Source organism: Pseudophryne corroboree, chromosome 3 (genome assembly GCF_028390025.1).
Source record: "Pseudophryne corroboree isolate aPseCor3 chromosome 3, aPseCor3.hap2, whole genome shotgun sequence".
Taxonomy (NCBI): domain Eukaryota; kingdom Metazoa; phylum Chordata; class Amphibia; order Anura; family Myobatrachidae; genus Pseudophryne; species Pseudophryne corroboree.
This window is the reverse complement of record NC_086446.1, coordinates 29,802,757-29,825,283: the sequence shown is the minus strand read 5'-3', so window position 1 is coordinate 29,825,283 and position 22,527 is coordinate 29,802,757. Positions and strand designations below refer to the sequence as shown.

The 22,527-nt window shown below is 47.1% G+C and overlaps 1 protein-coding gene across 1 annotated transcript in view; it reads left to right on the top strand.

The window, feature by feature from the left end:
* LOC135057104 (oocyte zinc finger protein XlCOF7.1-like) overlaps positions 1-19,822 on the top strand; it is a 170,344-nt gene extending 150,522 nt beyond the window's left edge. The window contains exon 13 of the mRNA XM_063963005.1: positions 18,436-19,822. Within this exon, the coding sequence (XP_063819075.1) occupies positions 18,436-19,739 (1,304 nt within the window). The 3' untranslated portion in view covers positions 19,740-19,822. The remainder of the gene's footprint in view (positions 1-18,435) is intronic.
* The last annotated feature ends 2,705 nt before the right edge of the window (positions 19,823-22,527 follow it).

Genomic DNA, 22,527 nt, shown 5'->3' with positions numbered 1-22,527 from the left:
TGGAAGGCACGCGAGTCCTGGGACAAATGGTAGCTTCCTACAAAGCAATCCCATTCGGCAGGTTCCATGCAAGAACTTTTCAATGGGACCTGTTGGACAAGTGGTCCGGAGTACATCTTCAGATGCATCGGCTGATAACCCTGTCTCCAAGGACCAGGGTATCTCTACTGTGGTGGCTGCAGAGTGCCCATCTTCAAGAGGGCCGCAGGTTCCGCATACAGGACTAGGTCCTGGTGACCATGGATGCCAGCCTTTGAGGCTGGGTGGCAGTCACACAGGGAAGAAACTTCCAGGGAGTTTGGTCAAGTCAGGAGACTTCCCTACACATAAATATTCTGGAACTGAGGGCCATTTACAATGCCCTGAGTCAGGCAAGGCCTCTGCTTCAAAACCAGCCGGTACTGATCCAATCAGACAACATCACGGCAGTTGCCCATGTAAACCGACAGGGCGGCACAAAAGCAGGATGGCGATGGCAGAAGCCACAAGGATTCTCCTAAGGGTGAAAAATCACGTGTTAGCACTGTCAGCAGTGTTCATTCCGGGAGTGGATAACTGAGAAGCAGACTTCCTCAGCAGGCACGACCTCCACCCGGGAGAGTGGGGACTTCATCCAGAAGTCTTCCAACTGATGGTAAACCGTTGGGAAAGACCACAGGTGGACATGATGGCGTCCCGTTTAAACAAAAAAACTAGAGAAATATTGCGCCAGGTCAAGAGACCCTCAGGCAATAGCTGTGGACCCACTAGTGACACCGTGGGTGTACCAGTCGGTTTATGTGTTCCCCCCTCTGCCTCTCATACCAAAGGTACTGAGAATAATAAGAAGGCGAGGAGTAGGAACGATACTGGTGGTTCCGGATTGGCCAAGAAGAGCTTGGTACCCAGAACTTCAAGAAATGTTATCAGAGGACCCATGGCCTCAGCCGCTCAGACAGGACCTGCTGCAGCAGGGGCCCTGTCTGTTCCAAGACTTACCGCGGCTGCGTTTGACGGCATGGCGGTTGAACGCCGGATCCAGAAGGAAAAGGGCATTCCGGAGGAAGTCATTCCTACGCTGATTTAAGCCAGGAAAGATGTAACTGCAAAGCATTATCACCGCATATGGCGGAAATATGTTGCTTGGTGTGAGGCCAAAAAGGCCCCAACAGAGGAATTTCAACTAGGTCGAGTTCTGCACATTCCTACAAGCAGGAGTGACTATGGGCCTGAAAGTAGGCTCCATTAAGGTACAGATCTCGGCTCTGTCGATTTTCTTCCAGAAAGAACTAGCTTCACTGCCTGAAGTTCAGACGTTTGTGAAGGGAGTGCTGCATATTCAGCCCCCGTTTGTGCCTCCAGTGGCACCTTGGGATCTCAACGTGGTGTTGAGTTTCTTAAAATCACATTGGTTTGAGCCACTTAAAACCGTGGATCTAAAATATCTCACGTGAAAAGTGATCATGTTATTGGCCTTGGCTTCGGCAAGCGTGTGTCAGAATTGGTGGCTTTGTCATGTAAAAGCCCTTATCTGATTTTCCATATGGATAGGGCAGAATTGAGGACTCGTCCCCAGTTTCTCCCTAAGGTGGTATCAGCTTTTCACTTGAACCAACCTATTGTGGTGCCTGCGGCTACTAGGGACTTGGAGGAGTCCAAGTTACTGGACGTAGTCAGGGCCTTGAAAATTTATGTTTTCAGGACGGCTAGAGTCAGGAAAGCTGACTCGCTATTTATCCTATATGCACCCAACAAGCTGGGTGCTCCTGCTTCTAAGCAGACTATTGCTCGCTGGATTTGTAGCACAATTCAGCTGGCGCATTCTGCGGCTGGACTGCCGCATCCTAAATCAGTAAAAGCCCATTCCACAAGGAAGGGGGCTCATCTTGGGCGGCTGCCCGAGGGGTCTCGGCTTTACAACTTTGCCGAGCTGCTACTTGGTCAGGGGCAAACACGTTTGCAAAATTCTACAAATTTGATACCCTGGCTGAGGAGGACCTGGAGTTCTCTCATTCGGTGCTGCAGAGTCATCCGCACTCTCCCGCCCATTTGGGAGCTTTGGTATAATCCCCATGGTCCTTTCGGAGTTCCCAGCATCCACTAGGACGTCAGAGAAAATAAGATTTTACTCACCGGTAAATCTATTTCTCGTAGTCCGTAGTGGATGCTGGGCGCCCATCCCAAGTGCGGATTGTCTGCAATACTTGTACATAGTTATTGTTAACTAAAGGGTTATTGTTGAGCCATCTGTTGAGAGGCTTAGTTGTTTTCATACTGTAAACTGGGTATAGTATCACGAGTTATACGGTGAGATTGGTGTGACTGGTATGAGTCTTACCCGGGATTCAAAATCCTTCCTTATTATGTCAGCTCGTCCGGGCACAGTGTCCTAACTGAGGCTTGGAGGAGGGTCATAGTGGGAGGAGCCAGTGCACACCAGGTGACCTAAAGCTTTCTTTAGTTGTGCCCAGTCTCCTGCGGAGCCGCTATTCCCCATGGTCCTTTCGGAGTTCCCAGCATCCACTACGGACTACGAGAAATAGATTTACCGGTGAGTAAAATCTTATTACTAGCTTCAAGGAACTTTTGAATACTGTCCCTTCGAATACCTTCCAATACTTTCCCCACTATAGATGTAAGACTAACTGGTCTATAATTACTTGGTTCAACTTTGCTCCCCTTTTTGAATATCGGCACTACCTCCGCTATACACCAGTCTTTGGGAACCATACCCGATTTAACCGAGTCCATGAAGATCAAAAATAGAGGTCTTGCTAGTTCAGCGTGCAGCTCCATAAGAACCCTCGGGTGAAGTCCATCGGGACCAGTTGACTTATTAATCTTTAACTTTTTTAATTGGTCACAGACTACCTCCTCACATAAATAAGCATTTAGCAGTGGAACATTATCTTTGTTGAGATTTTGTGTTAGACCCAGCATTTGGTCCTCTCTGGTAAATACAGTTGAAAAAAAACTTGCTTAGTTTGTTTGCTATATCATTTTCTCCAGCTGGGTCCACAGGTTATCCACAGGATAACATTGGGATATGCCGGAGCGACAGCAGAAATGTCACCAAACTGTCACAAGCTTTCTGGCCTCCCAGGCTGCATCGGGCTCCTGCATATAATCCCGCCCACCGACTCAGTCAAATCAGTTTTTTGTTTGGTGCGGCAGTAGCCGGACCATGGTCACAGGTCTGCTGTTAAGGCAGCCCTAAGCTTTTATTATTTTATTTTTATAGTCTTACTATTTTTTGAGTGATCTTTCTTAACAGCGTCTTAAACGCAGGCTAGAAAGAGTCGCTCCAACAACTCTCCACCGGGTCGCAACAACGCTTACCTCAGCGGAACAGTGCTGTCTCGGCGGGCGTTTGTGACGGATGTCCTAACAGGTCCAGCAGACGTTACCAGGCTGTGGCCGGAGCATGGTGAGAAGGTAAGGCATCGGTTCCTCTTACTAGGGGATTCCGGACACAGCCGCACTGTATTGGAGGATACTACAAACAGTGGCTGACGCGCCGCCACTCTTAAGTGCTCCGGCGCTATGCTTTAGGGATCATAGGTGCCAGGACTAGGTTGAAGCCGCGATCCTTAGAGTTTGTCAGCAGGAGGAGTCAGACGCTCTCCTGGTCGCCCCTCCCCCCAGTTCATGACCAGTTTCCGTGTGTCTCCCGTCCATGAACTGATGACCTCACTTCCGTCTCAGACGCTACCACGAGGGTACTCGTCGCAGCTTAGAACGCTGCGGTTGTGTACACTAGAGTTGCCGCCGAGACTGGGTCGCAGACAGGAGCGTCTGCATACACTCTTCGCTCACTGAGCGTCTGGGTCCGTTATCGGGTGTCTGTGTCTCTCATCAGTTACGAAGCAGTAGTGTACACTAGTAGCGTCTGAATCCACTCAGCGTCTTAATTGCGTATTGATCGGTTCTGGAAGTGGGGTGAGTCTCCCTGTATCCCACTCTAACGGAGTAAGGGTTATACAGTACTAAGATTCTTTCTACTTGTTAGTACGAATAGTTAATTCTGTTACACAATGCATATGAGGCTGTACAGTGCTGTTGTTTTCTGCATTACATGTCTTGTGGTAATAGCCGTTTTAAACCGTAATACAGTAACTGTAATCCTACATACTAAGAGAAGTATTTGGTGGTTGATTATATTCTCATATGACAATGTCTAATATTTAACATGTGACTGACTGCTAGTGTGATTGCTGACTTTTATATGTTTGTCAAGCATTGTTTCTGAACATCAAGTCAGGTGCACGGATTGTGGTCAGATTTGATATCACTTCTATATCTATATAGGTGATTTTCAGTCACAGTAAGTGAAACGTTTGTCAAAATTGATTATTTACTATGTCTGTGAGTGGCAAAAGGGACGACGACACTTTATCAGGGACTCCTACACCCTTAACATGCTTGTCTTGTAAAATAGGGATTTCGGATGGAATTGCCCAGTATCTTACTCATGAGGGGTTATGTGCAAACTGCTTTGCGTGTCGGCAGAATAAAAAGCAGGTTCTGGTTCAGCAACATGTAGAGCCACCATGGGGTGTGTTCGCACAGACCTTGTCCACAATAGCGGACAGATTAACACCCGCAGTTCCACCCCCGGGAATAGGTTACACTATTAACCCATACATGCAGCTCTTTCCTTATGGTTTGATGCCAACAGCTTCTAAAAGAAGCCAGGCTATTGATACCAGGGTAGATACTTCCATGTTACAAACTACACAAGATGACACATCAGATGAGGATACAGTGTATTCAAATACCCCATATGATGATCAGTCGGAGGGTTTCAGCTCAAAGGATATAGCTGAGCTCATTGATGCCATGAAGGCTATTCTGTGTCTGGAGGAACCAGACAAAGCAGTGTCAAAATCGAAAGCACCGGTGTTTAAACGTCCAAAGACAGGACGGAGTTTCCAGAGTCAGAAGATCTGACGGAAATTATGGAAGGACCTTGGGCTACACCCATTAAGAAGTATAAGATTCCGAAAAAATGGGATTCTTACTATCCTTTTCCAGCTGCGGACTGTTCAAAGAGAGAAGTTCCTCCTAAAGTAGATGCACATGTTGTACGTCTTGTGCCTAAATCTATTTTACTATTGCCTTCTACCTCACTGAATGATGTTACAGATAGAAGAGTTGATGGTTTCTTTGAAAATGTTTTTTCTCTCTCAGGGGCTGTTGTAAGGCCAGCCATGGCTTCAGCCTGGATGGCGAGAGCAATGGTAGAATGGGTGGAGGAACTAGAAAATGGCCTCTCCGCACCTACCAGGGAGCAGGAGTCTCATATAGGCTATATAAAACAGGCTGCGCAATATTTGGAAGAAGCAGCAATTGATATGGGTACAATTGCTTCTAAAGCATCAGCATTAACAGTAGCCGCTCATAGAGCAATTTGGGTACGTACTTGGAAAGCGGATGCAGAATCCAAGAAAGCTCTTGAAGCATTGCCTGTCGCTGGTAATATTCTGTTTGGAAAGCAATTAACAGATATTCTGGAATCGTAAGCTGAATCCAAAAAGGTAAAGTTTACGGCTACTTATAACCCTAAACCGAGGGGGTCGAAATTTCGGTCATTTCGATGGCAATGTAGATCAAAGGGAAAGGTGGATTCTAACCAACCCCAGTTCAATAAATCAGCTAGGGGTAGGAAGCAGTGGGCCAATAGACGGCCAGCTTCCAAACCAGAGCAGAAGCCATCAGTTTGAGGGTGTGGACCTTCGCCTGGAGGATTCCATGGTTGGGGGCCGACTCCTTAATTTTGAACACATATGGCAACAGTCGACGACAGATGCGTGGGTGCAGAAGGTGGTATCTCTCGGGTATGGTTTCCCTTTCAAGAAGCAGCCTCCGCAGAGGTTTTTTTGCACCAGCCCGTCTCGTATAGAGTCGAAGGCCAGAGCTCTGCAAGAAGCAGTTAAAAAATTGCTTCAGTCTAGGGCAGGCTTTTTCAACCAGTGTGCCGTGGCACCCTAGTGTGCCGTGACCAGTTGCAAGGTGTGCCACGGAGCTAGAGCAGCTTCCTACACCTTCAGAGTGAACTGTTGGCCCGGGCTCTCTTAGAGGATCATACATGCTCTGGCTGTGCCTTGATGACGCGGGGGTGTGATATCATAGGTCACGGCCGCCACATCTCACCACCCAGCCAGCCCACCTGCCTGCATACTCATCTTCCAATTTCCGCCTGCATCCACAGCTTTCCTTGCCCACCCACATCCACACCTGCCCTACCACCCACTGCTCAGTATTCGCAGCACTCCACTATGAACAACCCCCGCCACTTAGCGACAGGGAGGAGGACAGCTAATATTTGTTATGTTATTTCTCCTGTGGGGAGCAATAGGATTTATGGGGGGGAACAATGTGACTAATTCATGTGGGGAGCAATAGGATTTATGTGGGGAGAAATGTAATTGATTTATGTGTGAGCAACATGATTTATGTGGGGAGCAATGTGATTGTTTTTTTCTGTGTAGGCCAATGTATGTGTGGATTTTTTTAATACTGTGAGGGCCAATGTGTGTTGTTGTTTTTTTTTTTCCTGTGGGGAACGGATGGTGTGCCGCAAGTAAAAAAAGGTTGAAAATCACTGGTCTAGGGTAATTATCCCGGTACCCCTGACACAAAGGGGACAGGGTTTTTACTCCAACCTATTTTTGATTCAGAAGCCAAATGGATCATTCCGACCAATTCTTAATCTCAAGAGGTTAAACGAATACATTTGGGTTCCAAAGTTTCACATGGAGACGTTACGCTCCATAGTTTTGGCCATGGAACCAGGAGATTACATGGTATCTCTGGATGTACAGAATGCTTACCTGCATGTGCCCATAGCACGGTCTCATCAGTGTTACCTCAGGTTTGCTATCTTCCAGCAGCATTTTCAGTTCCAGGCTTTGCCCTTTGGGCTAGCGACAGCCCCCAGGGTATTTACCAAGATTGTGGTGGTTATGGCAGCTTATCTCCGCAAGCAGGGGATAAGGATTTTTCCATACCTCGATGATCTTTTAATCCTGGCTCAATCCCAGGAGTTACTCTTGGGCCATCTTCAACAGACAATAGCTTGTCTACAGAGACACGGATGGCTCATAAATTGGGAAAAGTCGTCTGAGTCCATCACAACGGATGGTTCACTTGGGAGCCATATTGGATTTAAGTCTACAAAGGATTATCTTACCGGAGAATAAGATATCCAAGGTGAAGGTAATGACGCAGGAATTGTTGCACAGTCAGACAGTATGATGGTGTCAACATTCGACATGGTGGAATATGCACAATTCCACTCCAGACCCCTACAACACCTCATTCTAACCAGATGGGATGGAAGACATCAGACAATAAAAATACAGATGATAAAGCTTCCAGTAAGCGTAAAAAGGTCATTAGCCTGGGGGCTACAGACGGACCATCTAGACAAGGGGAGACCCTATTGGATAGCAGACTGGCAAGTACTGACAACGGATGCCAGTCTTCAGGGCTGCGGGAGCAGTGTTCGAAAATGTTTGGTTCCAGGGAAAGTGGACCACAAGAGAAAGTTGCCTGCCAATAAATCTGTTGGAAATAAGGCCCATATATATGGCTCTGGTTCAGGCAAAGGACATTCTGCAAAGAAGACCAGTCCAGATCCGTTCAGACAATGCAACAGCAGTAGCATACCTCAACCATCGGGGAGGAACTCACAGCAAAAGACTGATGGAGGAAGTGACTCGCATACTAAGATGGGCAGAACTCCATCTTCCAGCATTGTCCGCAGTGTTTGTGCCAGGAGTGCTAAATTGGGAAGCAGACTTTCTCAGTCGACACACCATTCAGGAGACCGAATGGGCGTTACACCCGGAAGTATTTCAAACTCTGGTAAACAGATGGGGTCGGCCAGAGATAGATCTTATGGAGTCTCGTTGGAACAACAAAGTTCCGGCATACGGGTCGAGAACAAAGGATCCCGGGGCGATCCTTGTAGACGCACTGTCAGTGAAATGGGAATTTCGTCTGGCATATCTGTTTCCTCCAATCTCCCTGTTACCCAGGGCGGTGAGGAAAATAAAGCAAGCAAAGGGGGCCATAATTCTAATAGCTCCAGCCTGGCCCAGAAGGCATTGGTACATAGAGATCTGCAGAGGATGTTCCAATTCTGCTTCCTCAATGTCCGGATCTACTAATGCAGGGGCCTTGTTATCACAGCCATCTTGACGGCGTGGCTTTTGAAACCTCTATCCTAAAATCAAGAGGTTTTTCACAACAGGTAATTCAAACCATGCTTAGAGCAATAAAGCCTTCTTCAGCTCGTATTTATCATCGAACATGGCAGGCCTATATTCATTGGTGTAACGAAGGAGGTATGAATCCAAGATCTTTTAAAGTATCCAGGATTTTGGATTTCCTCCAAGCAGGAATTGATAAGGGTTTAAAGGTGGCTTCCTTGGTTTCAGAAAAAGATTGCTAACCTACAGGATGTGCATACTTTTTTTCAGGGATTGTTGCACATTCAACCACTGTTTGTTCCTCCTGCAGTATCCTGGTATTTAAATCTGGTTCTTAGAATCCTTCAGGGGGCTCCGTTTGAACCACTTTAAGAGAGAAGATCTTAAATGGTTGATGGCTAAAGTTCTTTTTCTACTGACAATGGCTTCCGCTAGAAGAGTGTCAGATTTAGGATCACTGTCATGTAAGTCTCCTTTTCTGATCTTTTATCCAGATAGAGTAGTTCTCAGAATGGTGCTTCAGCAGAACAGATTTGTAAGGAGCCACATGGTCTTCCATTAACACATTCATTAGACATTATGCCTTGGATACTTTTGCCTCTCATGAAGCGGAATTCGGGCGAAAGGTTCTCCTGGTTAATAATGGCTTTGGGAATCCCAATGTTATCCTGTGGATAACCTGTGGACCCAGCCGGAGAAATATACCGTTATGGTAAGAACTTACCGTTGATAACAGGATTTATCCTATGTCCACAGGGATCCCACCCTGACGCACCTGATTTGAGGATCTTTACAATCACTAAACCTCTTCCCTCTTGTATGGAAGGGTGTGCATGTGTGTTCTCATCGCCTGAATAGGGTTCTACATGATACTCCTGCCTAATTGCTGTGAAAACAACTGATTAGACTGAGTCGGTGGACAGGATTATATGGAGGAGACCGATGCATCCTGCGAGTGACTGTTTGGTGCCATTTCCGCTGTCGCTCCGGCATATCCCAATGTTATCCTGTGGATACCTGTGGACATAGGAGAAATCCCGTTATCAACGGTAAGTTCTTACCATAACGGTATATATCATTATTGATTAAGACTCCCCTCTTGTCCTTTAAAGGGCCCATACTCTCCTTCTTTAGTCTCTTCCTGTTGGTGTACTTTTAAAAAAAATGGGATTTGCTTTGCTTTCCTTTGCTACTAGTTTTTCAGTTTCTACTTTAGCCACTCATTCCTTTTTTGCATATTTTGTTACAGTCCTTATAGTGCTCGAATGACTCTGCATCCCCCTCAGATTTGTATTTTTTAAATGCTCATCTTTTTTTGTCTATTAATTCCTTTATATTTTTGTTAAACCACATTGGTTTGGGATTTTTATTCCTTTTTTTGCTGCTGGTGGTAATAAATTTATGAGTATTATTAATTAGCAGTAATTTTAATACATCCCTTTTCTCTGTAGTATCTGTAGAATTTCTCATTCAGTGTCCCTTAACGCTTCCTTCATCATCAAAGTTGGCTTTGCTAAAGTTTAGAGTCCTAGTTGAGCCAGTGTAGGACTGCTTATGAAATCTGATATTGAATGTGACCATATTGTGGTCACTGTTACCTATGAGCTCTCTTACTTCAATATTTGATACCAATTCCCCATTATTAGTTATTACCAGGTCTAAGATTGCATTGTACCTAGTTGGTTCCTCGATAGTAATTATCATTTAGCGTGTTTAAAAACATATTGCCCCTAGCAGTATCGCATGAATTGATTTTCCAGTTTCTCTCGGGATAGTTAAAGTCTCCCATCACTACTATGTCTCGTACTCCTGCTGCTCTTTCAATTTGATTCAGTAACAATTTCTCGTCAGACACATTAATACCAGGCAGCCTGTAGCATAACTCCAATAATAACTTCTTTATTCCTTTACCCCCGCATGCAATTTCTACCCATAACGTCTCAATAGTATTTACAGTCCCTTCTTGAATATCTTCCCGTATAACAGGTTTTAGAAATGGCTTTACGTAAAGACATACCCCTCCACCCCATGTGAGGATAAGTGTTAACTGTATAGATGGGATATAATTGGATAGGAAAGTTTATGAAGGTTATGTGGGTGATTCCAGAATTTGATAAGCTTGCCTGAAGAGGTGAGTTTTCAGGGAATGCTTGAAGGTTTGGAGACTAGAGGAGAGTCTTATTGTACATGGGAGGGCATTCCACAGAGTGGGTGCAACTTGAAGATAGTCATACAATCAAGTATTGGAGCGAATAATGAGGGTGGATGAGAGAGGTAGATCTTGTGAGAAGCGAATAGGTCGGGTTGGGAGATATTTTCAGATAAGCGAAGAGATGTACGTTGGTGTAGTTGGGTTATTGGCCTTGTGTGTGAGTAAAAGTATTTCATATTGAATACAGTAGAATGCAGGTAACCAATAGGGGCTGACAGAGCGGATCCACAGACTATGAACGTCTAGCGAGGAAGATTGGCCTTGCAGCTGCATTCAGAATTGATTGTAGTGGTGAGAGCCTGTCTTTGGTAAGACCAGTAAGAAGACTATTGCAATAATCAATGCGGAAGATAATGAGAGCATGTATTAGAGTTTTCTTCTTCTGGTTCCATAGGGATCCACAGGGATAACATCGGGTTATAGGTGGTAGTATCAGCTCCTGGGCACCATACAGTTAAGCCTTTTCAGATATCCCAGGATGCCGCGGTCCCTCTACCTATAACCCCGCCTCCATGCTCAGACAGGTCAGATTTTTATGGTGCCAGCAGGAAGCTGAATGCACCATTTTACAGGGGGCTGCTCTGTAAAAGATGACCACTTCATATTGCGACCAGCAGGGGTATGCCAAACATAACCCGTTTTCCGGCTGTTCAGGGTATCCCAGGCATCTCCAAGCTCCGCCTTCTGCCAGCTACCATGCAGAGGCTTGGTCAAGCGACCAGTGGGGATCAGTCAACGCCACACAGGTGTGGTAAAACAGCGTGTCGACACAGCAGAACCATGATTCCACACACCACAGGAAGGAGGAGTCTGGTGGTGGCAGCATTGTACCCGTCCACTGCGCAGTGAGTGGAGTCAGTAACTTGCGGTTAGTGACGGTAGGCGGGAATCGCCTAATTGGCCAGGTTCTGTGTGACCTAAACCCCATTCTGTGACTATGGGACGCAAGTCCGTGAGGGCTTCGGAAAGTGTCCGGTCACAGAGACCCTTCGATCCTGTCACACGCCATAGTTCACCGTGCTTACCCCTGCGTGCCTGCTGGTCTGTGTTGCGGCCTCCACCTTCGGTGGTCCACGGGCTCCGGCGTCTGGCTGGTGCGGCTTCCGCCGGTTCCCCGGGGCAGGGGCGCCGCCATGACACCCGGCATCACGTGGGCGGGGAGCAGGTGACGTCATCAGACTGTTCCGCCAATCCAGCAGAGGCAGGAGATTCAAAGGCAGACGCCGGGCAGCGCCTCGGGGCCTGAGTATCGTCTTTTCCCCTGACGTGGATGCCAGTGCCCTTGTTCCCGACGTATCTCTCTGCAGTCGTACCCCAGTGTCTCCGGCACTTCCAAGTGCCAGTTGCTGCACAGTTCAGCGTATACTGCGGCTGGTGTGTTTCTCTGCAATCCAGTCACCAGTGCTTCTTGGAGTCAACGTGTGCTGCTGGCTAATCACCGCTCTCAAGTCATACAAATCATCAGTGTCTTTAATCACCGCTCTCAAGTGTTACAAATCATCAGTGTCTTTAATCACCGCTCTCAAGTGTTACAAATCATCAGTGTCTTTAATCACCGCTCTCAAGTGTTACAAATCATCAGTGTCTTTAATCACCGCTCTCAAGTTCCACAAATCATCAGTGTCTTTAACCACCGCTCCCAAGTTTTGCAAGTTGCCAGTGTCTTTAACCACCGCTCTCAAGTTCTACAAATCATCAGTGTCTTTAATCACCGCTCTCAAGTCATACAAATCATCAGTGTCTTTAACCACCACTCCCAAGTTTTGCAAGTTGCCAGTGTCTTTAACCACCGCTCTCAAGTTCTACAAATCATCAGTGTCTTTAATCACCGCTCTCAAGTTCTACACATCATCAGTGTCTTTAATCACCGCTCTCAAGTCATACAAATCATCAGTGTCTTTAACCACCGCTCCCAAGTTTTGCAAGTTGCCAGTGTCTTTAACCACCGCTCTCAAGTTCTACAAATCATCAGTGTCTTTAATCACCGCTCTCAAGTCATACAAATCATCAGTGTCTTTAACCACCGTTCTCAAGTTCTACAAATCATCAGTGTCTTTAACCACCACTCACAAGTGTTTCAAATCGTCAGAGTCTTTAACCACTGTTCGCCAGTTCTTCAAATCACCAGTATCTTTCAAAACATCACTTACAAGTTTTTCAGTCATTATTATCTTGTACCAACACTCACAAGTACTTCTTTTCCTGGAATCCTCAGCATTGCTTACAAGTTCTCCTATAGGCCTGGACATTTCCCCATACGTTCCTTCTCTGCTATGTGACATTGTGTTGCTCTCTTCCTGCAATAAAGTTCTTTCATATTTTTCACCAAGCTTTACTGTAAGAGTCCTGTATGAGGAAGACCTATATTAAGCCACCCCTGTTCCGACCCAACTGTGGTTCCTCTCCCCTACCATCGGGAGAACCCCGAGTTCACAACACCCCCAATCTAGGTCAGTGACAGATCCATGGTCCTTGCCATGGAGCTAGGGGACTTTATGGTATCCATGGATATACAGGATATACAGGATGCGTATCTGCATATCCCTATTGCTCCCTCACATTCGCAATACCTGCGTTTTGCTATATGCAATCAACATCATTTCATGGCGCTGCTGTTTGGGCTTTCCACGGCACCCAGAATTTTTTCCAAAGTTATGGAAGTCATGGCACCATGCCTGCGTCTTCGGGGAGTCAGAACACTTCCCTATCTGGATGACTTACTGCTTCTAGCTACTTCACAAGAAGTCTTACAGCAACATCTTCAAATCACAATGACCTTCCTTCAGACTCACGGAAGACTTATCAATTGGAAAAAGTCCTCCCACACAACATCCCAGCGGATGGTACACTTGGGAGCCTTATTAGACTCTGTGAGCCAGCTTCTCTTTCTGCCAGCAGACAGAATCTCCAAGCTGCAGGACAGGGTTTGCAAGCTGCTCCATCTGCGCCGAGTCTCCATTTACTCAGCTATGCAAGTCCTCAGACTGATGGTCTCGACCTTCGACGTGGTGGAGTACGCTCAGTTTTATTCTTGTCCTCTACAACATCTGACCCTGGTCAAGTGGAATGACCAACCTCATCTGATCAGATCTCAAATGATGACTTTCACTATGGAGGATCACTTATCCCTCACTTGGTGGCTCCACACAACCCACCTGGACAAAGGACGGCCCTTTTGTATTCTGGACTGGGTGCTCCTAACCATGGACACCAGCCTCCACGGTTAAGGGGCAGTGACAGAACAGCACTGGTTTCAGGGGTGTTGGATGCAGTCGGAGTCTTATCTCCCAATCAATGTCCTGGAACTAACAGCTGTTTAAAAATCCTTAATTCTGGTGCAAAGCGTCCTTCAAAGCAGACCTGTTCAGGTTCAGTTCGACAATGCCATGGCAGTGGCTTATCCCAATCAGCAAAACGGCACTTGAAGCCCGGTGGCAATGCAGGAAGTGGCCCACATTCTCAGGTGGGCAGAACGACACCTTCCAGCCATCTCAGCAGTCTTCATTCCTGGAGCCTTCAACTGGGAAGCAGACTTCTTCAGTCTCCAATATGTTCACGTGGGAGAATGGTATCTTCATCCAGAAGTCCTTGAACTTAGTGGACAAGTGGAGTCTATCAGATGTCGACCTCATGGCCTCGTGACACAACCACTAGGTTCCGGTATATGGATCCCGGGATCCGCAAGCAGCTTTTTGGACTCATTTGCCATCATCAAGTAGACCTTCCATCTCATGTACGTCTTTCCTCCAGTATTCCTTCTGCCAAGGGTTCTACGGAAACTCAAACAGTAAGGAGGCAACCTCATTGTAGTGGCCCCAGCACGGCCAAGACGCCATTGGTACTCTGACCTACAATACCTCTCAGTAGGAGTTTCCTTTGCGCTTCCACTGTGACAACACCTCTTTTCTCAGGGACTGTGTCTCCACTTGGACCTACCATGTCTGTCTTTGATGGCGTGGCTCTTGAATCTTCCATTCTAAGGGTGAAAGGCTTTTCTTGCCTAGTTGTGCAAACTATGCTTAAGGCTAGAAAGCCGGCCTCTGTTCGCATCTACTACCGGATATGGTATTCTTCAAAGTGCTATGACCCTGCTGTCTTCCGGATTTTCAGAATTCTTGACTTCCTACAACAGGAATTGAGCCTCAGCCTTCACCTGGATTCTCTTAAAGTGCATATTTCTGCTTTGTCCGTATGGTTTCAATGCAGGATTGCTCCATTTCCAGATGTTCGCACCTTCCTCCAGGGCATTATCCGAGTTCAGCTTCCCTACGTCCCTCAAATGGCTCCGTGGGATCTGTCTTTGGTTCTGGATGTTCTTCAACCGGCTCTTATTGAACCTTTGGAAACAGTTGATCTTAAATGGTTAACTGCAAAGATTATATTCCTTCTGGCCATAGCATCTGCCAGACGGGTGTCTGATTTGGGCGCACACTCCTGTCACTCTCCTTTCCTGATTTTTCATCTGGACAAGTCTGTACTTCGTACTTGACCAGGTTAACAACCTAAGGTGGTCTCCTGTTTCCATTTGAATGAGGAAATTGTGGTTCCGGCCTTCAGCTCCTCAGATCTCTCGGCTGCAGAGTGTTCTCTGGATGTGCTTTGTGCTCTCCATATTTATGTAGATCTAACCAGTTCCCTACAGAGATCAGATTCCCTCTTCATCCTCTATGGTTTTCACAAACATGGTTGGCCAGCTAATAAACAGACTCTGGCCAGATGGATTAGAATGGACAAGCATACTCTCAGGCTTATCTTCCAGTCCCAGCTTCAATCTCTGCTCGTACTACTCGGTCTGTTGGACCGTCATGGGCGCTGAACAATTGTGCAAGGTGGCTACGGGGTCTTCTATCCACACCTTTCTTAGGTTCTATGCCTTTGATACATTCGACTCCCAGGATGCTTCCTTTGGATGCCAGATTCTACTATTCACTCAGAAGCGTCCCCACCCCAGTACTGCTTCAGGACATCCCTGGTATCCCTGTAGACCACTTTGGAGCTCGAAGAAGAAAAGGAGTTATGGTAAACTTACCTTTTGTTACCTCTCTTTCTTCGAGGTCCATAGTGTCCACATGGTGCCCACCGGGACACACCTGGCCTATATGGGTTTGTGGCATTGGTCACTAGTTCCCTTCTCCTGTCTGTGTGTTCTTATGTGTACCATATCTTTCTTCTCTCTCTTTTCCTCCTCTTCCTGCTTTGGGCTTGTTACCAAAACTGACCTACCTGAGCATGGAGGCGGGATTATAGAGAGAGGGACCGAAGCATCCTGGGATATATAAAAAGGCTTAAATGTATGGTGCCCAGGAGAATGATCCTACCACCTATAACCCCAAGTTATCCCTGTGGACCCTATGGACCTCAAAGAAAGAGAGTTAACAAAGGTAAGTCTACCATAACTCTCCTTTTTGCAGTGTCTTGTGTAAGGTGTGGTCATGTTTTGGATATGTGTTTTAGATACATGTATCATGATTTTGAGACAGATTGAATGTGAGGACAGTTCAGAGTCGAGAATGACACCTTGTGAGGTAGGGTTGAGTTCTCAACAGTGATAGAGATATTAGGTTGGTAACTACTATTGACCGGAGGAAATTTATTATTTTTGTTTTTGGAAATATTAAGTTTGAAATGATTGAGGTGACATCCAGGTTGAAAAGGCAGAAAGGCATTCAGAGACACGGCCGAATACTGAATGGGGGGGGGGGGGGTAGGTGGGTTCTTGAGCCTCCCAGCCAGGGCAAATCCAGGAGTGGGGTACATTCAGTGTGATCACACCACCCTCTGCAGAGATTGGGAAGTGAGTCTGCTGCTGACAGGTAAGAGTAGGCAGCACTAGAACTGGACACCTACCAGGCCCTTCCAGCATGCCCGGGCCTGGGTAATTTGTACCTGCTCCCCCCTCTCAGTGGCGCTGCTGACCAGTAAATAGGACAATTTTTTTCAGCCCAAATTTTTTTAAGATTCAATTTGATTCATTACATTGTGACCAGGATGGGTCAGTATACAAGTGGGCTCTCTACATTCACTGCACATTGTCCGGGCTTTGTGGCTCTACGTTGGAAAGTCCCAGGATTTGCACTGGATGGATGACCTGCTGATTCTGTATGATGTTTGCCAATGAGGCCTAGCTCCTAAACAGCATTGCCAGATGGTTAGCTTGGCCATGTTTACCTTGTAGCAAGTCTGTTCCTGACCCTGCTGGGGCACATACCAAGAGATGGGTGTATGTAGCTAGGATGGAGTGGCACCGGGCCTCTGACAAGGAGATGTGCTGGGCTGCCACCTGATTGCCAGTGCGCCCCTTACCAGATGTTACCGGGTCTGGTGTACCAGAGATGCCGGCTTTCCCTTAGGACCAGCTGTGCAGCATCCTGTATACCTTCCCTTTACATTCTGTGTCTCTCTTCTGGTATTTTACTGTTCTCCTTGTTAGGGTTGTTATTCTCATTCCAGAGCTGTTTTGTTCCCCTCTTCCCCCTGGTTCTGTTCTCCTCTCACCCCTGGTTCTGTTCTCCTCTCCCCCCTGGTTCTGTTCTCCTCTCCCCCCTTGTTATGTTCTCCTCTCCCCCCTTGTTATGTTCTCCTCTCCCCCCTGGTTCTGTTCTCCTCTCCCCCCTGGTTCTGTTCTCCTCTCCCCCTGGTTCTGTTCCCCTCTCACCCTGGTTCTGTTCCCCCCCCCCCCCCCTCCCCGGTTCTGTTCTCCTCTCTCCCCTGGTTCTGTTCTCCACTCCCCCCTGGTTATGTTCTCCACTCCCCACGGTTCTGTTCTCCTCTCCCCCTGGTTCTGTTCTCCTCTCCCGCTGGTTCTGTTCTCCTCTCCCCCCGGTTCTGTTCTCCTCTCCCCCCGGGTCTGTTCTCTCCCCCTGGTTCTGTTCTCCTCTCATCCCTCTCCCCCCGGTTCTGTTCTCCTCTCCCCCTGGTTCTGTTCTCCTCTCCCCCCGGTTCTGTTCTCCTTTTCTGTCTTTAGGGGCTTAGACATAACTGTCACCCAGGAACTCTTCAGGGTATATAGGGGGAGGAGGCTGAGATTTACACCTTTCTTAATATGCACAGCCTCCAATACTTTAGTATCCCCCAATGGACTAAAAGAAAAGGATATAACTTACATAAATACCGTTATCTTGCTTAATGTATATCAGTGGTCTCCAACCTTAATTGGGGTGTGAGCTACTTTCGGAAAATAAAACCTCTGAAGGAGCTACCCCTGACCCCCAATGCACGCGTGTTCCTGCAAAAGTGGGTGTGGCCTCACAAAAAGTTGGAGTGGCCTCACAACTACATGTAATGCCCCCCCTGCGTAGTGCCAGATACACAAATAATGTCCTCAGCAGTGCCAGATACACAAATGATGCCCCCCAGCAGTGCCAGATACCCAAATAATGACCCTCAGCAGTGCCAGATACACAAATAATGCCCTCAGCAGTGCCAGATACACAAATAATGCCCCCCAGGAGTGTCCGATACAATGCCCCCACCAGTGACCAGTGCCATTTAAAATCCCTTTCCCCCCCCCCCCCCACAGTGTCCGATACAGTGCCCCACACAGTGCTAATCCTTGCTGGCTTCTTCTACTGCCACCGGTGCTGCTCCTCCTGTATGAGGAACGGAAGGAGAGGAGAGCGCAGTGCGCGTGTTTCCTGTGAAGTCCGGAGAGCGCCTTTGGTGAGGGTGACAGTCTCTGGCGGCGGCGGACATTTAAAATATGGTGCCTGCAAGTGAGCCAATCAAAATTCGCAGTACGGCAGCCAATCAGGCTCTGATTGGCTGATGGCCGGCGCCATATTAAAAATGAAGGGAGGAGGAGTGCCAGTGACTGCCCAAGCCAGTGCGCTCTGTGAGCTACCGAAAATACTACAAAGAGCTACCGGTAGCTCGCGAGCTACGGGTTGGAGATCACTGATGTAAATTTATCATTGTAATAAAGTGTCTAATTTGCTTACTTAAATTAAACTGAATAACTGGAACTCCTTAATAGTGTAAAATGGGATGTCGGGGGAGACACCTATATTCATATATTTATTTTATTACCAGCACATGGAAGCACAAGCGGGAAGACCTCGGAAGGAGATCTCATTTTGTCTTCAGATTGTAAAACAGAAGAACGCTTTACACAAAATTCTCCAGAAAAAGCCTGCGTTAACCTAACTGTACCTCCAGTGCTTCACAGTGCAGATACATCACCTGATACATCTAATCCTGAGGACTGTTCTCTATATAATCCAGATATCACTACACATAGTACAGCTCATACAGGTGCTGAATGTTTTACACACAAATCAGATCTTGTTATACATCAGAGACGTCACACAGGTGAGAACCCATTTGTATGTTCCGAGTGTGGAAAATGTTTTACATGCAAATCACATCTTGTTATACATGAGAGACATCACACAGGTGAGAAGCCATTTCCATGCTGTGAGTGTGGAAAATGTTTTATTCTCAAATCACATCTTATTGTACATCAGAGAAGTCACACAGGTGAGAAACCTTATCAATGCTCTGAGTGTGGGAAATGGTTTGCACATCAATCCGTTCTTGTTAGACATGAGAGAAGTCACACAGGTGAGAAGCCATTTCCATGCTCTGAGTGTGAGAAGTGTTTTCCAGATAAATCAGCTCTTGTTAGACATCAGAAACGTCACACAGGTGAGATGCTGTTTCCATGTTCTGTTTGTGGGAAATGTTTTGCAGATAAATCAGCTCTTGTTACACATCAGAGACGTCACACAGGTGAGAAGCCATTTGTATGTTCAGAGTGTGGGAAATGTTTTACACGGAAATCAGCTCTTGTTTCACATCGGAGAAGTCACACAGGTGAGAAGCCATTTCCATGCTCTGAGTGTGGGAAATGTTTTAAAGAGAAATCAGATCTTGTTATACATGAGAGAAGTCACACTGGTGAGAAACCATATCCGTGCCCTGAGTGTTGGAAATGTTTTACTTTCAAATCACAACTTACGATACATGAGAGAAGTCACACAGGTGTGAAACCATTTCCATGCTCTGAGTGTGGGAAATGTTTCACAAGGAAATCAAATGTTATTCTACATCAGAGAAGTCACACAGGTGAGAAACCATTTCCATGCTCTGTGTGTGGGAAATGTTTTACTCTCAATTCACATCTTGTTACACATCAGAAAACTCACACAGGTGAGAAACCTTATCAATGCTGTGAGTGTAGGAAATGGTTTGCACATAAATCAGCTCTTGTTACACATGAGAGAAGTCACACAGGTGAGAGGCCATTTCCATGCTCTGAGTGTGGGAAATGTTTTACTATTAAATCACATCTGGTTAGACATGAGAGAAGACACACAGGTGTGGAACCATTTTAATTTTCATGTTCTGAGTGGTAAATGTTTGTCACAGCACTGTTCTCTTACAACAAAATACATTTCTATAAGATGATGGACATTCCCACCCCCAAAAAAAAAAAAAGCTCCGAAGGTGTCTGGGTTTTTTTTTTATTAGTAAATTAGGTGAAGAACATGAAATTAACCTTATCCAAAATGATTTTAGTTAAGAAAAAAAAAAAAAAAAAAAAGATTTTAATTTTTTAAATTTATTTAATAGATATAATTTTTCGCAAACATCGGTCGAGAAGATCGATAACATCTGTAACATTGCAACGTTACTTTTTACCCTCAAGGCAGCTGCAAGGTACACAGGGGAGGTCTGGGGGTGGTTTGGGGGAGTTGTTTTACACTTTCCCAGCAGCTGCCATTGTCTGGTGGGAGATCCTGCCATGCTGACCAATCAGCAATGATCAGCAACACTGGGGGCTGGATGCTGGAAGGCAGAGGTTTCCCTTCCCTGCCGCTGCTAGCGCTGCTTATCTTCTGGTCGCATCCTGTGAGACCAGGTCAGATAGAGCACTGCCTGGTGTGGTCGCATCTGATGCCACCGTGCCAGGCAAGTGGTTAATGATTAAATGAAAATAAGTGATTAGTAGGCATAAATACAGAGGACCTGATTGAATCCGACCCCTTCCGCCCACTTGTGAGATAAGCTGTGCTCACTATCTCCGTGCATTTGTACCAGCGCTGTCCTTGTGCGAGAGAACCGTGTTACATCAGACAGATCTTTACAAGCGCTCAACTCTGAATAGCCGCGATTACACCTACACCCTGACGACACTTACCTCACACTCCGCAGCAAGCGAGATGCGTCTGGCACAGAGTTGCACGTGCCGGCACCGACGCATGCACGGTTGCTAAACGTCACATGATCTGACTGCAGATTGATTTTTTGGGGGGAAACTCTGAATCACGGCCAGAGCGTACACAGAGGTTTGTCTGTATTACTGAATTATGGAGAGCAAATGGCAGCTCCAGTCACGTTATACTGTAGCGTCCAGCCACACACACAGGTGAGAGTTGTGTCATCGTCATACGCCTGGCACAGATAGCCTGTGTGTAACACTTACTGTGTAACATGTTCTACTGTAGCATCCAGCCACAGACGCGGGTGCAATGTGTTATCAGCATAAGCTTGCTACAAACCGCGCGTGTGTGGCACTTATTGTGTAACATGTTATATGTAACTTCCAGCCACAGGCATACAGTGGTGCTTGCAAGTTTGTGAACCCTTCAGAATTTTGTATATTTCTGCTGAAATTTGGCCTAAAACTACCTCGGATTTTCACACAAGTCCTAAAAATAGATAAAGAACCAAATCAAACAAACGAGACGAGAACATTAGACGTGCTCAATTTATATTGAGGAAAATTATCCAATATCACATCTCTGTGAGTCAGTGATAGCCAAAACGTGCTATGGCATGTTTTTTACCCGTTTTTTAAAACATGGGACTCCAGTTTACAAAGTGGGAGGGTCCCTGGGGATGCGCTCCTCATAGCCAATCCCTAAGGGGGATTTGTTTAATTGACACGCTGGCCCCGGGCTGAATTATATAAAGAGGAGGTGGAGCCAGTGTCCCCTCCTCTTTGGCGCCTGGCTGCTTGCGGAGGGTGACTCGGTGTCGGTGAGTGAAGGGTAGTGCGGGTGGTGGATGGGTTACGGGGGGTTGCAACACCTCAAAGCAAGAGCGGCAGTGCGGCCACTGCCTCAGACGGCACGGCGGGAAGCCCTAGTCACTAAGCCCAGCTTTTACCCACTAGATTACGGAGGACGCCGATCCCTGCACGTGTGGTGCGTTCCCTGTGTGACAGTCCGCTATGGCCACCCGGTGAAATATGGTAGCGGTATTATAGCTGCGGCGGTGACGCGTGTTAGTCACGCCCGTGTGAGTGAATGCCTGGGCTTGCTGAGGTGGCCGGGGTTCCCGCGGCGACGGTGCAGCTGTATGGTGCCGGGAGAAAGAAGTGGTCAGTGGCTAGTACGTTTATTGCTGTAAGGGTTCCCTGGCTGGCGTCTTCGGAGGGAGGGGGGCTGGAGCTGTGGTCGGCTGTGTTTTTTCCCGTCACCGCGGGTGGTGGATTGGCTGATAGTGCCGAGGGGGGGGGGGGGGGGGGCAAGGTGATTACTGCAATGTGCCTCAGTGCTCTTACCTGGTACAGTGTGCCTCAGTGCTCTTACCTGGTGCATTGTGCCTCAGTGCTCCCTACCTGGTGCAATGTGCCTCAGTGCTCTTACCTGGTTCATTGTGCCTCAGTGCTCTTACCTGGTGCAGTGTGCCTCAGTGCTCTTACCTGGTGCATTGTGCCTCAGTGCTCTCTACCTGGTGCAATGTGCCTCAGTGCTCTTACCTGGTGCATTGTGCCTCAGTGCTCTTACCTGGTGCAGTGTGCCTCAGTGTTCTTACCTGGTGCAGTGTGCCTCAGTGCTCTCTACCTGGTGCAATGTGTCTCAGTGCTCTCTACCTGGTGCAATGTGTCTCAGTGCTCTCTACCTGGTGCAGTGGGTCTCAGTGCTCTCTACCTGGTGCAGTGTGGCTTAGTGCTCCCTACCTGGTGCAGTGTGCCTCAGTGCTCTTGCCTGGTGCAGTGTGCCTCAGCGCTCTTGCCTGGTGCAGTGTGCCTCAGTGCTCTTGCCTGGTGCAGTGTGCCTCAGTGATCTTACCTGGTGCAGTGTGCCTCAGTGCTCCTACCAGGCGCATTGTGTATAACGTGCTCTTACTGGCGCAGTGTATAATGCACTGTAACTCGCGCAGTGTGTATAACGC